Raw genomic sequence first — 15,179 nt, forward strand, 5'->3', positions numbered from 1 at the left:
CAGGACAGGGCAAACACCCACGGATCTGGGAGCCATATGCATTTGTCTTCTACAGGGTAGGACCCGCTATGGAAGACTCGGGGACCCCCATCCTTATCCCAGGATGCTCCAGAGCCTTTTTTGCACACCAGCATTCCACACTTACAGGTCACCTTCCTTTGGTGCCCCATGGTCTTCCCCAAACTTGTGAACTAGGGATAGTTTTGGGGGGAGGGGTCCTCATTCTGCATGGCTGCACCCCTGTGGCCATAGGCCTAATTGCCCTTCACTTTGGTTATATCCTTGCACCAATCTGAGCCCCAGTGTCTTCATCTACAACAAGAGAAGTCAATGTAGATAGTTTCTGGGGTCCCTTTGAACTCAAGACCCATATTCCTATGGATCCCTTCTACTGGAAAGGAAACAAGGGCCAGGCGGAGATGGAGTGCTGTTGTTTAATCAAATTTGTGACACAATAAGCTCTCCATTTTTCAGAGCTGTGCCTTTCACCCCTAAGCAGAGCTTTTTCTTACATATGTACACTCTCTCCAACATAGAAATCTTTTTTTTTTTTGCAGAGGAAAACAAACACTGATTGATTCTAGGTGAGGATGGACAGTGTCCTAGTGCAAGGGTCAGACCCAGAGGGAACAGGCCATATGGTGTGTGGGGGGTGTAGAGACAAATCAGGCCTAGGATGCTGAGTTCTGGACCTCTCCTCCTTCCTTGGTCAGGCAGCCACAAGGCTGGGGGTGTGGAGGGAGGAGGCAACGAGGTTACCACAAGCCCACAGCTGTGTGTCTTAGTTGAATGGCATGCCAGGGAGTCAATAGTGGCTCTGGGTGGGGGGTGGGATAAAGGGTGATAAATCCCTGCCTTTCAGGACTTGCCTCTTGGGATAAGTGGGGTCTAAGCTCTTAGACATGCAAGTATGAGGCTAGCACCCACCTTCTGGGTTACCCCTGGTGTGGATTTCATTTTGCCCCTAAGCCAAGGTGGAGCAGAGGCAGGAAGTGACCTGGCCCACAGCCAGCACTTTTTAAATGCTTACTGATGAATTCCGCTCCCCCATGCTGCCCCTCTCTCACCTGCAGAAGCTTGAGAAGGGAAGAAAAGAGGGGAGAGAGGAGAGAAAGAGAAACCCATCCCTTCCTGGATGCCGGTTGTCCCACCCACCCCCGCAACCTTGTGACTGACTATAGGGGAGTGTGTGGAAACCTGGGAACAGAGATTAGTAACCTAGACTATAGACACCCTGAGGGATGACTTGGGCCACCACCCGAATTTTCTGTCTGTCCACCTGCCACCATGATGAAGCTTGGCTGGGCGCCTTCCAACCCAAGGCCCTTGCTCTGAATCTTTTCCAGCAGACAGGCAGAAAAAAGATGGGAGCAGGGAGAAGGGCAAAGCTCCCTCTCCCTCCCCAACTGCTGCAGCCAGCCACATGAGTTGATGGTGTTCCAACAATCCCCAGGTGAAGCCATCTTGGTCTCTGAGCCCTCAGGGGACACAGCTTCATGCTTCACGAGCACTCTCTGGGAAAAAGAGCTCCCGGCATCGCTGCACTGTGTCCTGGGGAGAGACCACACTGTGCCCCACTGTTCGGGGGTCATCATAGATCTCATAGTCATTGCCACCCTGCAGAAGGAAGAAGAGAGAGGGTGGTTTTCATGGTCCCAGAGATCACCTGGTATTCCCCCTCCCAGCAGAATGTAAGATCCTGGAGGGAAGGACCAGACTGATTTTTGCATTTTTGTGATCCTGAATACCCAGGAATGGTGCCTGGCATACAGTGGGTATTTAATATTTATTAAACTGAATGATGACAGTGCAGCCCTGTCTGGGGTGAAGCAGAAAAGCCTGAGGCTCAAGAACCATTCCAAAGAGGAGAACTGAACTCAAAAGAGCCGGGACCTGGTAGAATACACTGGAAGAAACAGGGGTGCAGGGGAAAAGCAGCCTCAAGGCGGGGGAGGGGGAGAACCTGAGCGCTGTCCTCAGTGCTGAAGGGCTGGCCTAGGGCAGAGTGGGGACAACTCTATCTACCTGTCTCCATCTCTCTTAGGCTTGGTCTCACTTACAAAATGCAGGCTTTGGGTGAGATGACCTGTTAAGGACCCTCCCTTCTGGCTCCGTCCTACCACCCATGGTTTCAGAGAGGCAGATTTTGGCCCAAGAAGAACAACAGAGTCCTAACAATGAGAGCTGGGTATCCACAGAGATGTCCCACGGGATGAAGCTTGTGGGAAGATGTCATACTTAGGGTCTAGGTTTAAGTCTCAGGTCTGCTGGGACAACCCCTGCGTGGCCTTGGCTAAGTCTGGGCCTCAGTTTCCTCACTTCTAGAATAAGGGCAGTGTAATGGAGCAGATGAGCCCTCTCCCCGCATCCGTCCCACAGCACCTAACTAGGGGCTGAGCCCATACTAACCATGGCTTCACCCACAGCCTTGGGGGAGGGGAACCTCCAAGGGTCCTGGCCTAATTCCGCCCCTTCCCAGCAGCTTCCACCTCCCTTCCAAAGTAGCATCAGCTCAGAACTCACGGGACTGGTTTCATTCCCAAAGAAGTGGATGGTGTCAAAGCTCTCCTGATCCAGGCGATCCAGGCAGTATCGCTTGTCCCAGCCCTCAGGGAAGACATCAAAGCTGATCATACCCCCTGAGGGGTGAAGGGAGAAAGTATGAGAGTCTGGAGCTGGGAGTCCTAGGTGGAGAGCTCCCAGAGGGCAGGGAGACTACCTAACTCAATTTTCTAAGTCTGCCCAGGGCTTATTAGCACAGTATCAGGCACACAAAGGTTAATTGAGGAAGTGAGGAGCCCCAGGCATCTGCCCCAAGCTAGTTGTGTGACTCTGAGGAAGGAGCTTATTCTCTCTGAGCAAGTTAAACACCTCCCCAACGTTAAACAAGGAGGGTGGTACCAGGCGATCTCTAAGGCTCCTTTTCATGCTGACAGGGGATCTGAGAGTGAATGCACCTCAAATGAGAATGAGGGTACCCTGGGTCCTTGAGGGGTAATTGGAAGGGAGAGATCTTCCTGGCCAGTTTCCATCCCACACACCTCGGGAGAACCTCAGCCCTTTGCCCGCAAACTCTGCCTTCAAGGCCTCCACGAATTTCTCCCGGATCTTTTCTTTCTGTAAGAGGGAAGTGAACAGGGAAAAGAATCTTGTTATAATAGACATTTCTATTACTCCTATTATCTCATGTACTTTTCGTTCCTCTTATCATGTGTGTTCTTCCTTCGTTGCCAAAGAAGACCATGCCATCAGAGAAATAATGACATGACTTACACTTGACTTTGTTTTGAGTGAGGGAGGGCTGTGCCAGTCACCAGCCTCACTTCTCCTCCAGAGCCATCTGAATCCAGTGACCAGATATTCACCAGGATGACCGGAGATGACCCAGGATGAGGCAATTGGGGTTAAGTGACTTGCCCAAGGTCACACAGCTAGTGAGTGTCAAGTGTCTGAGGTGACATTTGAACTCAGGTCCTCCTGACTCCTGCACTGGTGCTCTATCCACTGCATCACCTAGCTGCCCCCTCTTATCATATTGAGTCTCTCAATAACCTTATGGTGAGGCTATTATTACCATCCCCATTTTCAGAGGGTCATGGTTTTAGGTCTGCAAGGGTCACTGAATCCACCCTCCCCCCCATTTTACAGTGTAGGAAACTGAGGCCCAGAGGGACTAAGTGAACTGACCAGGAGCAGGGCCTGGTTTAGGATGGGAACTCAGTTCTCCCTGGCCCTCTGGCTTCTACAAGAGGCTTATCTCTATTGGCCTTGTCCTTCAGGAAGGAGGGAGAGCAGGTCTCAAGATCCCACTAATTCCCAAATCCCAGTACGGGGCCCTGGGCCAATCTCTCATTAGTTAGCCCTGCCCCTTTTGGTTTGTGCTTTTTTTTCTGGGTTGGCCAAAGTCCACAAAGACCACTCCAGGCCCACAGAACATTTTCTTCTAAATTCCAAAACTCATCACTGAATCCCATCACTTTGCTTCCTTAGGGGTTCCTGGGTCAGCTAACAGAGCACCAGCCCCGGAGTCAGGAGGACCCGAGTTCAAATCTAGCCTCAGACACTTACTAGCTATGTGACTTAATCCTAACTGCCTTAAAAAAATTTAAATATCCCAATCCCGGTTGGTCTGAGCCTGCCTCTGACACCAAGCCAGATGACCTTAGGGAGGTCATTGGCCTTCTCTGAACCTCAGTTTCCTTCTCTGTAAAATGGGGGTCACAAAAGCCTCTAACCCCTCCCCAGTTATTGAGGATAAAATTATGTAATATATATGTGAAACACACAGCAAACTTAAGTTCTATAGAAATGCTGGCTGTAGTAATGATAATAATGTAGCTACCCAGACTGCAGCCTGTCCTCCTGCCTCTCAGTACTGTTTATGAGGACACCCTTCACGAACCCCCAGAATACTATGGAAATGTAACTTCTTATGGCACATTAGAAAGAGCCCTGGACTGTGACCCCAGGGACCTTGGGCTCTAATCCTGACTCTTTTATTTACTCCTTTGTGATCTGGAGCAAGTCCCCTCTGCCCCTACCCCCATTTCCTCTCCATGCCCCACTTGACTCAGTAAAATGATGGCCTTAGATCCACCAATAATTCAAGATGGAACAGCAAAAATAACACTGGATTTGGAGAGCCTCTGATGTTGGGAAAGGGAACTGACTCTCTGGGTCCCCTCCCTGGTAAAATGAGGGGGTTGGACTATGATCCCCAAGGTCCATGAGCTCAGGATCATTTCCTAGGCTCCAAGGGAGGCCCAGGCACCCCATCTCCCCAGCCTGGTTCAGCATCCCCTCCCATTACCTTGTCCAGCTCAGAGAATTCAATCCTCTCCTCCAGGGTACAGCTGCGGCCAATGGGGGAGACATTCAGCATCCCATTTCGGAATTCGATGAAGGTCCCACTGTGGACAGAGGTCAGAAAGAAGGGTAAGGAGCTGGCGATGGGGAGAAAGCCCAGAAGAAGCTCTGAATGAGGTCTCCCCAGTGCAGCTGGCCAAGCAACTCACCCCAGTAGGTAGAGCGCTGGGCCTGGAGCCAGGAAGACCTACTTCAGGCACGTACAAGCTGGACAAATCACTTAACCTCGGTTTGCCTTCTCTACAAAATGGGTATAACGATAGCACAGGCTCCTCAGGGGTTTGGTGAAGATGAGTTAATGGTAGATCAAGTGCTTTGCACACTTTAATATGCTAGATAATTTCTAACAATTATTATATTCTTGGTGCTAAGGGCACCCCACCCCAGCCCTGACATTCCCTGTTCTCACCCCACCCTCCCCCAGCTCCATGCTACTTGGTCCCAAATTCCCTCCTGGGGGTTTCCCTCCAGCCTGGTCTCAGATCTTTCCTCAGGACAATAGGGTGGGGGGAAAGGGGGGGGTCCTGTCCTCACCGCTTCTTGGGTAGCTTCAACAAGGCCATGTAGTTGAGACAGAAGTTGATGAGGTCCTGGAGAAGCTCTTCTCCGAGGTGGTTCTGGATGGTCTGAGGCCCAAGCAGATGGGGAGAGAGGATGAGAAATGCAGCAGAAGGGTGATTGTCCCTCTCCTCCTGGGGGGCCCAGATCTATGAGGGACACATGACTCTAGCATCTCCCCCACGTCCCCAGGTCCTAGCTTCCTCACCCAACTGGGAGCAGATCCTCTGGAGACAAGCCCACCGGGGCCTCAATTAACTTATCTGTAGCATGGGACCATCTCTGCCTCAGGCTACACTGAGGACTGAGGTCCAACAGTATCAGGGCATCAATATGGGAGAGGGGCAGAAATTGAGGGGGAAAAGCAGGGCTGGGGCCAAACAGGAAGGAAACTGAGGATGGATGGAATAAAGGGGTGGGAGGAGAGACCCGGGTGTGTGTGTGTGGAGGGGAGGACAACCTGCTTGGAGAGCAGCCTTCCGTTTTTGTATTGCACCGTCCCATTCTCAGCAAAGACGTAGTCAAACTTTTCTATGACTTTGGGTCAGGAATGAGGCACAGCAGGGATGCCAGGCAGGGTCCAAGGCAGATGGAAACCAGAAAGGAACGAAACACGGAAGAATAAAACATTGACCTCCATATCCCCTCCCATCCTGACCCGAGAGCCCATTGTCCAATTGAACCAGAATTTCTGAGCCTCAGTTTCCTTCCTTTTATAAGAAGGGTACTTGCCCTCCACAAAGGTGAGCCCCACTTTATAATCTGTGCAGAGCTGGGATTAGTTGTCCTCATGACATTCCCCTGTCACCCACCTGCACAATCTTTTCTCCCTAGTTTAAACACCCCCACTTCCTTCTCTGACTCAGATTTATTTTGTTTAGCCCAGGAAAGCAGATGCTGGTTTGGGGAAGCCTGGGTGCCTCCCTGCCTCCCCACTCTGTTCCTACCTTTCCCTAACTTTCTGTTTCATGAAAAGGGGCGGCCTGGAGATGCTCCCCTAATTCCCTCACCTCTCCCTGTTCCCACATACATAACCTCACCTCCAACTTACTCATTGCCTCATAGTCTGGGAGCACACAAACCAAGGAGAATTAGAGTGAAGCAAAGGGAGGAGAAAATGTCCCCATATCTACCCCCCCCCCCCACTGGGAAGTAAACATTCTCACCTTCATCCCCCTCTCCCAGCTGTTCTGCGATCTTGGAGTAATCCGAGCCTCCCACCACTCCAATCTTCACCCGTCCCCGAAGTTCCTGGAGGAAGGCCGCCACTTTGGGGTCGATTTTCTAGGAGACCAGGACAGAACCTCCAGTCAATACACCATTCCTTATTTCTCTTTCACAGATGTTCTCCTGAGACCCCTCCAACCACACTGCAGGGTCCTCAAGGCCTTAGGGGACCTTCTTTTCTCCCTAGTGCAACGCCAGGCAATTCAGCTCACCCTATAGTCCAGGCTCTGTCATAGATACAAAGATGAAAAATGATCTAATCCTTGCCTTCAAGACATTTACCTAGATAACAGAGGCAGTGTGGTCTAGTGGAAAGGATGCTGGATTTAGAGACCTGGGTTCAAATCCTGTCTCTGACACTAATACCTATATGGCACAATGGGGCAAGGCACTTCCCCATCTTTGGGACTCAGTTTCCCCCTCTGTAAAATGAGGGGGTTGTACATAATGGTCTCTGAGGTCCCTTCCATCTCTAGTGCCATGGACCATCTAATAAGAGGGTTGTGATGTGTATGCAAATAACTCTAAGAGGAGATGGGGGCATGGGGCCAAGGTAAGACCTGACCCAGGACCCTGGGGGAATTTGAGGAAGAGGTCATCCAGGTAGGATTCCCAGAGGAGATGGCAGGTGGAAGGCAGAAAAAGATGTAAGAGGGAGAGAGAAGGAGGAAGCACACCCCAGGAGCCTTGGTCAGCAATCTTGGAAAGATCCTGAAGAACAGCAGAGATGTCTGATGACTGGGGGACATCTCAAAAAATGGAAAACAGATAGAGTCTATAAACTATAGGCCTGTGAACTTGCCTTGAGTTCCTGGAAAGATTGTGGTGGCATCAGAGGACAAGGTGAGAAAAGGTGAAAAAAGAACATGCTGGAAGGGCTGTGGCAAGCTAGACAAGCTGTGGAATGGAGAAGCAGCAACGGCCTTCCTTTTTTGAGTGGGTTGCTAGACTGGTAGATTGGGGAACACTATAAATAGAATTTTCCTTTTTTTGCTCATTTTTGTTTAAGCAAAATATTTGACAAAATGTGTCATGATATTCTGGGGGGGAAATGGTGGAAGAGGTGTGGTTGAACTATAGTACAATTAGGTGAATTTAGGACTGGTTGACTGAAAGACTAGACCCAGAAGTAGTCATTAATAGGCAACTCATCTTACCCTCTCTGGGCCTCGATTGTACATATAAAATGAAAGGGTTGGTTTGGATAAGCTAAGGGAACACTAAGAAATAACCTAAATTAAGGCTCCATATAGAACCAGTGTACAGAGCACTGAGCCAGCAGTCAGAAGACTCATCTTTGTGAGTTCAAATCTGGCTTCAGACACTTCCTAGCTGTGTGACCCTTCCCAAGTCACCTAACCCTATTTGCCTCAGTTTCCTCATCTGTAAAATGAGCTAGAGGAGGTCATGGCAAGCCACTCTAGTATCTTTGCCAAGAAAACCCCAAATGGGGTCACAGAGAATTAGACATGAATGAACAGCAATAAAGAACATGGGACCAGAGAGTTAGCTCATCTAACTATATGGTGTCAAGGCTTCTGAGCCAAAGAAAGTGAGAAGGATAAGGGGTCGGGTCTGCTAGGAATTCAATTCAATAAATGTCAACCCTGTATTCTGTGTTGACCACTGGGATCTCAAAGATGGACAGGCCAGGCTCCCAGTCCTCAAGGAAGCAGGGAAGTGATAACAATTTTAGAAATAATTAGAACATGAGTAGGGTTTGGTTGTCACCAGATTTAGGACTGTGGAATGAATGAAAGAGGCAAAATGGCATATCAGGTAGAAGGATGATGGGCCTGGGAATCAGGGACACCTGGCTTGAGATTCTATCTCTGACACTCCCTGTAGGGCCAAGGACAAGTTACAGCTTCTCAGAGATTCCTCGCCCATGCTTGAGAGCAAGGCCCCTCATTCCCCTCTTTTATTGTTATTATTTTCATTACTTATTATGATCTTAAGAAAATGCTCTTCTCAGTAACCCAACGGGAAGCCTCTGTCTAGGGGAAAGAGCATCAGAATTCTCAGATTTATCCATGTGGAAGCAATGCCCTGCTGGCCTCTCTTCTAATCAGAAATCCTCTCAAAGTCTGGAGGAGGGTGATGAGAGTATGTGCAAACAGCTTAAATGGATCCTCTGGGGTGAGGGCCCATCACTTCCTCCATCCTCTACAGGTATTGGGGTATGTACAGACCAGAAAGAATAAGTTTCTATTGTTACTTCTGGTCATTGTTTACAAAAAAGATCTAGACAGGATAAAGGAGAAATAATCTTGAGAGGGAAAGCTCTAGAATTAAGGGGCTCCATTTAGGAATCTTGCAGAAGGTGGAATTTCAGTTGAGATTTGAAGGAACCCAGGGAAGTCAGAAACCAGAAATAAGGCTTTTAATGTGGGGTCCACCAAACTTTGGAGAGTCAATGTGGGGCAGGGGAGGAGGGGAAACGATATTTATGTTCATTAATCTCTAATGGGAATTTACTAGCATGTCTTTCAAATATGATTTTTTAAAAAAGGTTCTGAGAAGGAGTTCGTTAAAAAAAGGCTGCAAACTCCTGGATTAAGCAAAGCAGAGAATGTTAACATCATATGGCCACCTTGTGAAATTTTCCTTGAGTGTCTCATAAATGTTACTTCAAAAATGTCTTTTGTTCTTCAGCAAACCATTAGAATTGAAACAGAAATATAATTTGTGAATTTCCGCAAGCTCCTTTCCTGCAGGGAGCTTCACACCATTTAGTCTCTGGGGTGACCCATCTCCCTTTTCCTGTTTCCCAGTTGTTTCCCATTTTCTCTATGTATAAACAGGAACATATGTGCCCCCAAAACCCCAAAAGTGCATTAAGGCCACATCTGAGGGCATGAGGGTGACTGTCAGTCTGGATATTTCCCTCTTAAATAGGACCTGTTTGAGCTTAGTTTAATGATAAATTAATACAAATTATTTCTGTCAGACTTGCCTAAGGAGCACATTTTTCATACTTTTCCTTGGATGCCTAAGATGAGGACAATAATTGCCCAGTGTCCCCCAGTCCCTCCACAGCATCACTGTGAAGATGGAAGGAGATGCTGCTGGGAAAGCCCTTTGCAGACTCTAAAACTTGACCTAGATGTCATTTATGATTGGCATCCAGCTGACGGGGAGGTAGGGGGACTTCCAGCAGGTGCGGGTAATGCATCCAGATCTTACAGGAAGCCTAGGGCATCAATATGGAAGGAGGAACTGGGAAGATCTTTTATGTTCCAGGATCAGAGAAAAAGAGAGATGTAAAGATGGGGAAAGGCAGGCTGAGTTTGATGAATGGGGAGAGAATACGGAAGAGAAAAAAGGGATCAAGTTGGAAAGCTACATTGTAACCAGACTGAAGAGGGCCTTGAATGACAGAATAAGAAATTTGGACATCTTTTAGTGGGTAATGGGGAGACACAAATGACTCTACCTCTCAAATGTGCTTTCACAAACCTTATCAGTTAGGTTAGTAGACTAAGGTTCATTTTGACTTAAGCTGGTTTTTGAGATAAGGCCTAGGGAGGTTTAGGCAATGGGGCCTTGCCCTAGCCTGAGGTAGCCCCGGCCTCCTCCCAACTGCCTCCAACCAGTTGGTTTTCTCCTATATATTTGCATAAGAGTGACTAGAGCTAGAGCAGGGAAGAGAGGAGCTGGCATAAAGGATGCCAGTCCTAAGATCAGGATCCATCCTCTGTGGAGAGATGGGCTTGTCTCCATGCAACAGAGCTGTGTGTTTGCCCATATCCTGGAGCTTCCCTGCAGGACCATCTGTTCTGGGGCTTGGGGACCCCCTCCCCCACCCCCTGTCAGTCAGGGTCTGAATCACTGGCTAGCCTAGTAGAAGAAACCAGGAGAAACAACAGTAACAACAATTGCATTTGCTACCCTTTGACCCAGCAATATCGCTACTAGGACTATATCCCCAAGAGATCATAAAAATGGGAAAGGGTCCCACATGTACAAAAATATTTATAGCAGCACTCTATGTAGTTGCCAAAAACTGGAAGTCAAGGGGATGTCCATCAATTGGGGAATGGCTGAATAAATTATGGTATATGAATGTAATGGAGTACTATTGTGCCATAAGAAATGATGAACAAGAAGACTTCAGAGAGGCCTGGAAGGACTTATATGACCTGATGCTGAGTGAAAGGAGCAGAACCAGGAGAACTTTATGCACAGCAACAACCACAGTGTGTGAGAGTTTTTTCTGGTAGACTTAGATTTTTGTAATAACACAAGAACTTCTGAAAAAAAAAAAAATCCCAATGGTGGACCTCAAGGCAAAAAGCCTTCCACACTCAGAGAGAGAAATATGGAAGTCACTCACATAATGTAGCAGATCATGTTTGTGTATGTGTATCTGTTTGTGTATCATGTTCTGATTTGTTATACGGATTCTTTCATTTATCTTAGTCTGACTACACAGCATGACGATAGTGAAAATATACTCAATAGGAAAGTTTATGTAGAATCTATACAGAATTGTATGCAGTCGTGGGGAGGGAGGGAGGTAGTGGGGGGTGGGTGGGGAGGGATAAAATCGCAATTGTATGGCAGTGATTGTTAAACATTAAAAAAAATAAAAAAATTAATAAAAAAAAAAAAAAAAAAACAATTGCATTTGCAAACCTTGTTATAAATGTTATTTGATCCTCACAATAACCCTGAAGTGGTACTATTAGCCCCTTTTTATAGATGAGGAAATTGAGGCAGATAGAAGCAGACTTGCCCAGAGTCCCACAGACCACAGGGTCTGAACATCCTTCCTGATCCTCACCACAACCCATCAGGGAAAATGCTGTTATTGTCTCCACAAAGAAACTGAGGCACAGAGAATTTAAGTGACTTAAAAACATCCCCGTCAATTTTAAGTCTAGGAGCCCATAAATATGGGGGTGCTAATAAGCAGTTTCTTCTCCCACCATTCCTCCCCCTTCCAACCCCCCACCCCCCCATTTCTGCAATGGGATCTTCAGGCTCTTTAATCTACCCCATAACTCTTCTCTCTGGCTCTTAGGGATCCTGGCTTTCTCAACAAAGCCCAGACCACATGCTCCTTCCAAGAGCCATCTCCAGGTATCTCCCCTAACTCACTCCCCTCCCCCAATTAATAGCACATACTCTCTTAAAATCAAATTTTCCAACCCTGGAGAAAAGGCTCTATCATTTCTGGCTTTTTAAACCCAGGACATAGTTTGTTGGGCCAGGCAACAATCACTTATTAAACACCTACTATGTGTCAGGCCCTGGAAATACAGACAGAAGTGAGACAGCCCCAGAGGAGCGAAATTTACATCTTATTCCAGGAATCAACAAATACAGAGATGACTAGATACTAAACTAGCCACTGAGTTAATCAGTGTTCCCTTGGGCTGGCACTTCTTTACCATTTTATAATCTTTGGGAGATGCCAGGGAAGGTAAGTGACTTGTCTCTGGTTGGAAAGCCAGAATGTGTCAGCGATGAGAAGTGAACCTTCTACACTCATGTCAGTTCAGATGTCCACGCTCAAGGAAAAGAGTAAATTTTAAATAGAGGTGAGGAGAGACAGAAAAAATAATGTCTATAAAAAGCTCGCTCTAGAAATGGGAGAGATTGGTTATCCCAGGGGTAAGAATTAGGATGTGTGCAGAAGCTAGATTAAGGTGTCTAAGTGGACCAAAGGCGGTATGGGAAGACCAGGAAGTGTGTATAGGGGGGATGGTGAGGATGGGGCAACACAGAAGGGATTAGAGAGGGATTTGCACCTACCCTGGACTCTGTGAACTTGTTTTTTAAAAGTATATAGTTTGATGACTATATTTTTAGAGAATTAGTTTCCCTTTGTAATCCTTCATACTCTATGCATTTAAAAACACGATTATAATTTAGAAATGAAAATGAAAAACTTTTTTAAAAATTGGACTAGGAAAAAAAATAAAAACAAAAATCTGGAAATATTGGGTGCACCAGACCGTCAGAGGGGGCCAGATACAAACTGGGGTCATGGTGAAGACCCCTTAGGTTATGAGTTGGGGTGGGAGAATGGTAGGGAGGTACCTGCCCTGGGGGGCAGGGAAGTTTAGGATGGAGGGAGGTACCAGCAGAGTAAGGCCTCTGCCAAGGGGACTAGGTGGTCCGACTGCGTTGAGGGTGGGCTGAGAGGGTGGGGGCCAGGACGGGGGGCAGTCCTAGGGAAATAAGGGACAGAATTAGGGGGTCCTCCGGAGGTGATGAGACTGGCTTGGGTGGCGGCATATCCAAGGTGGGGAAGTGGGAGAGCGGGTAGTTAGGGCGAGGGCGGGGTGACAAGTGGGAGGGAGCGCACCAGGATGCTCAGGGGAGTCAGGCGGGTTTTGGGGTGCAGGCTGGGGACGGAGCCCCAGGGCTCCTTGGCATCAGGCTTCCAAGCCAAGTTCTTTCGGCCTCCCCGCCCGGACGCGCACACTCCACCCCACCCCAGCCTCGGCTCCCAGTCCCCTATTTCTGGCCTGAGCCCCTCCCTGCGCTGACCCTGCGTCTGCCTCCCGCCCTGGCGTCCATCCATTCATCCTCTCAGTCCTGGATCAAAGGCGGCAGGCAGAAGCCGTGGACCCGCGGCCCGGGAGTCTGCGGGGCGGCCCTACCTGGCGAGCTGGGGTGAGGGTCCCGTCCACGTCGAACAGGCAGAGGACGCGCTCCTTCCTCCGGGACGTCTCCCCGTTGGCCATGACCTAGGTCCGGGCGAGTGGCGGAGTGGCGGGGTGGCGGGCTTGGCGGGAGTGACCCAGGCTTAGCCTGAGCTGGAGGAGGAAGGAGAGAGGAGAGAGGGAGGTGGAGACGGAGGAAGGAGGTGGAGCCCAGCCCCGGACCTCCGCGGCTCACGGGGCGGCGAACACGTCCCCTTTCTCCGCCCAGGGTGACAGCCGGGAGAGGAGGGCCCGGGACGGGCACTGTCAGAGTGGGCCCCGCCCCGCCCCGCCCCGCCTCCAGGCCCCAGGCGTCGGATTGATTAGGCCGCCCCCAGAATCCCCCCTCTTCTGCGACGTGATGTCAGAGCCGGGAGGGAGCTTAGAGCGGGGGCTGTCAGGGCCGGGAGGGAGCTTAGAGCGGGGGCTGTCAGGGCCGGGAGGGAGCTTAGAGCGGGGGCTGTCAGGGCCGGGAGGGAGCTTAGAACGGGGGCTGTCAGGGCCGGGAGGGAGCTTAGAGCGGGGGCTGTCAGGGCCGGGAGGGAGCTTAGAGCGGGGGCTGTCAGGGCCGGGAGGGAGCTTAGAAGGGGGGCTGTCAGGGCCGGGAGGGAGCTTAGAGCGGGGGCTGTCAGGGCCGGGAGGGAGCTTAGAACGGGGGCTGTCAGGGCCGGGAGGGAGCTTAGAACTGGGCGTCAGTGTTGGGATTTGTAGATGTTAACACCACTTCATCCAGCAAAGGAGGAAACTGAGAGAATGAATGAAAAAGCATTTGCGAAGTGTTTTCCTCCTGCCAAGCACTGTGCTAAATGCTAGAGACACCAGGCTGCAGTCAGGCTGCTTACCAACCATCCCCTGGTCAACGGCTGCTGACCCACTGGATCTGGTGTCAGCCCAGTTCCCAAGGCTGACCCTTTGAATGGGCCTAGCGAGGCAGGGACAGCTCTACACCCCTCACCAGCAGGAGCCAAGACCTTTACTCCTTACCCTAAAAGATTATGGGTCCCATTTGCTTGGGAGGGGAATGATGGGGTGATAGGACCTGGACCCCTAAAAGGAAAAGACCATGTCTTTGAAAACAACCCAGTCCCTGAATTACCCCACACATTTCAGCAGCCCAGATGACAGAGCCTCTGGCCAAGGCACTTGGCCCACCCCAGAGTACTTACCACTCCTTTATCTCTTTTAGTGCCTTTTGTAGTCCTTTGGTAAATAAGTATCTCTCTCTCACCACTGTTAAGTCTCAGGTTCACTAGGAACCCTGCCCATTTCTATCAGCTTACCATAAACCTTACCACTCGACAGGAAAAATAAAGGGGTGTGTGTGTGTGTGTGTGTGTGTGTGTGTGTGTGTGTGTGTGTGTGTGTGTCTGTGTGTGTGTGTGTGTCTGTGTGTGTGTGTGTGTGTGTCTGTGTGTGTGTGTGTCTGTGTGTGTGTCTGTGTCTGTGTGTGTGTGTGTCTGTGTGTGTGTGTTTGTGTGTGTCTGTGTGTGTGTGTCTGTGTGTGTGTCTGTGTGTGTGTGTGTCTGTGTGTGTGTGTCTGTGTGTGTGTGTCTGTGTGTGTGTCTGTGTGTGTGTGTGTCTGTGTGTGTGTGTCTGTGTGTGTGTGTGTCTGTGTCTGTGTGTGTCTGTGTGTCTGTGTCTGTGTGTCTGTGTCTGTGTCTGTGTCTGTGTGTGTGTGCGTTAGCTAGATGCTCCTTGGCCCAAAGGAGCTTACATCCTCTTAGGGTAAGAGGAACGATGTGCAGGTATTTCAGAACACCGACGTCAGAAGTGATGACTATGTCTTTAGGCAAGTGATTGACAGGTTCTTTGCTGGTGGGTAATGCTGGTATTTCATGTAGTACTAGTATGATTTGATCCCTGGCCTCAGAG

At 49.4% G+C, this 15,179-nt stretch overlaps 1 protein-coding gene across 1 annotated transcript; it reads right to left on the reverse strand.

Moving 5' to 3' along the window:
- Window positions 1–420: 420 nt before the first annotated feature.
- PMM1 (phosphomannomutase 1) lies at window positions 421–13,539 on the reverse strand. Its single transcript, XM_072656271.1, has 8 exons — window positions 13,266–13,539; window positions 6,591–6,708; window positions 5,885–5,961; window positions 5,401–5,492; window positions 4,811–4,910; window positions 3,042–3,117; window positions 2,524–2,639; window positions 421–1,617 (listed from the first exon to the last, which is right to left on the reverse strand). The coding sequence occupies exons 1-8, from the start codon at window positions 13,347–13,349 to the stop codon at window positions 1,495–1,497; spliced, it is 786 nt and encodes a 261-aa protein (XP_072512372.1). The 5' UTR covers window positions 13,350–13,539; the 3' UTR covers window positions 421–1,494.
- Window positions 13,540–15,179: the final 1,640 nt, after the last annotated feature.

This window comes from Notamacropus eugenii, chromosome 3 (genome assembly GCF_028372415.1).
Source record: "Notamacropus eugenii isolate mMacEug1 chromosome 3, mMacEug1.pri_v2, whole genome shotgun sequence".
In the NCBI taxonomy this organism is placed as follows: domain Eukaryota; kingdom Metazoa; phylum Chordata; class Mammalia; order Diprotodontia; family Macropodidae; genus Notamacropus; species Notamacropus eugenii.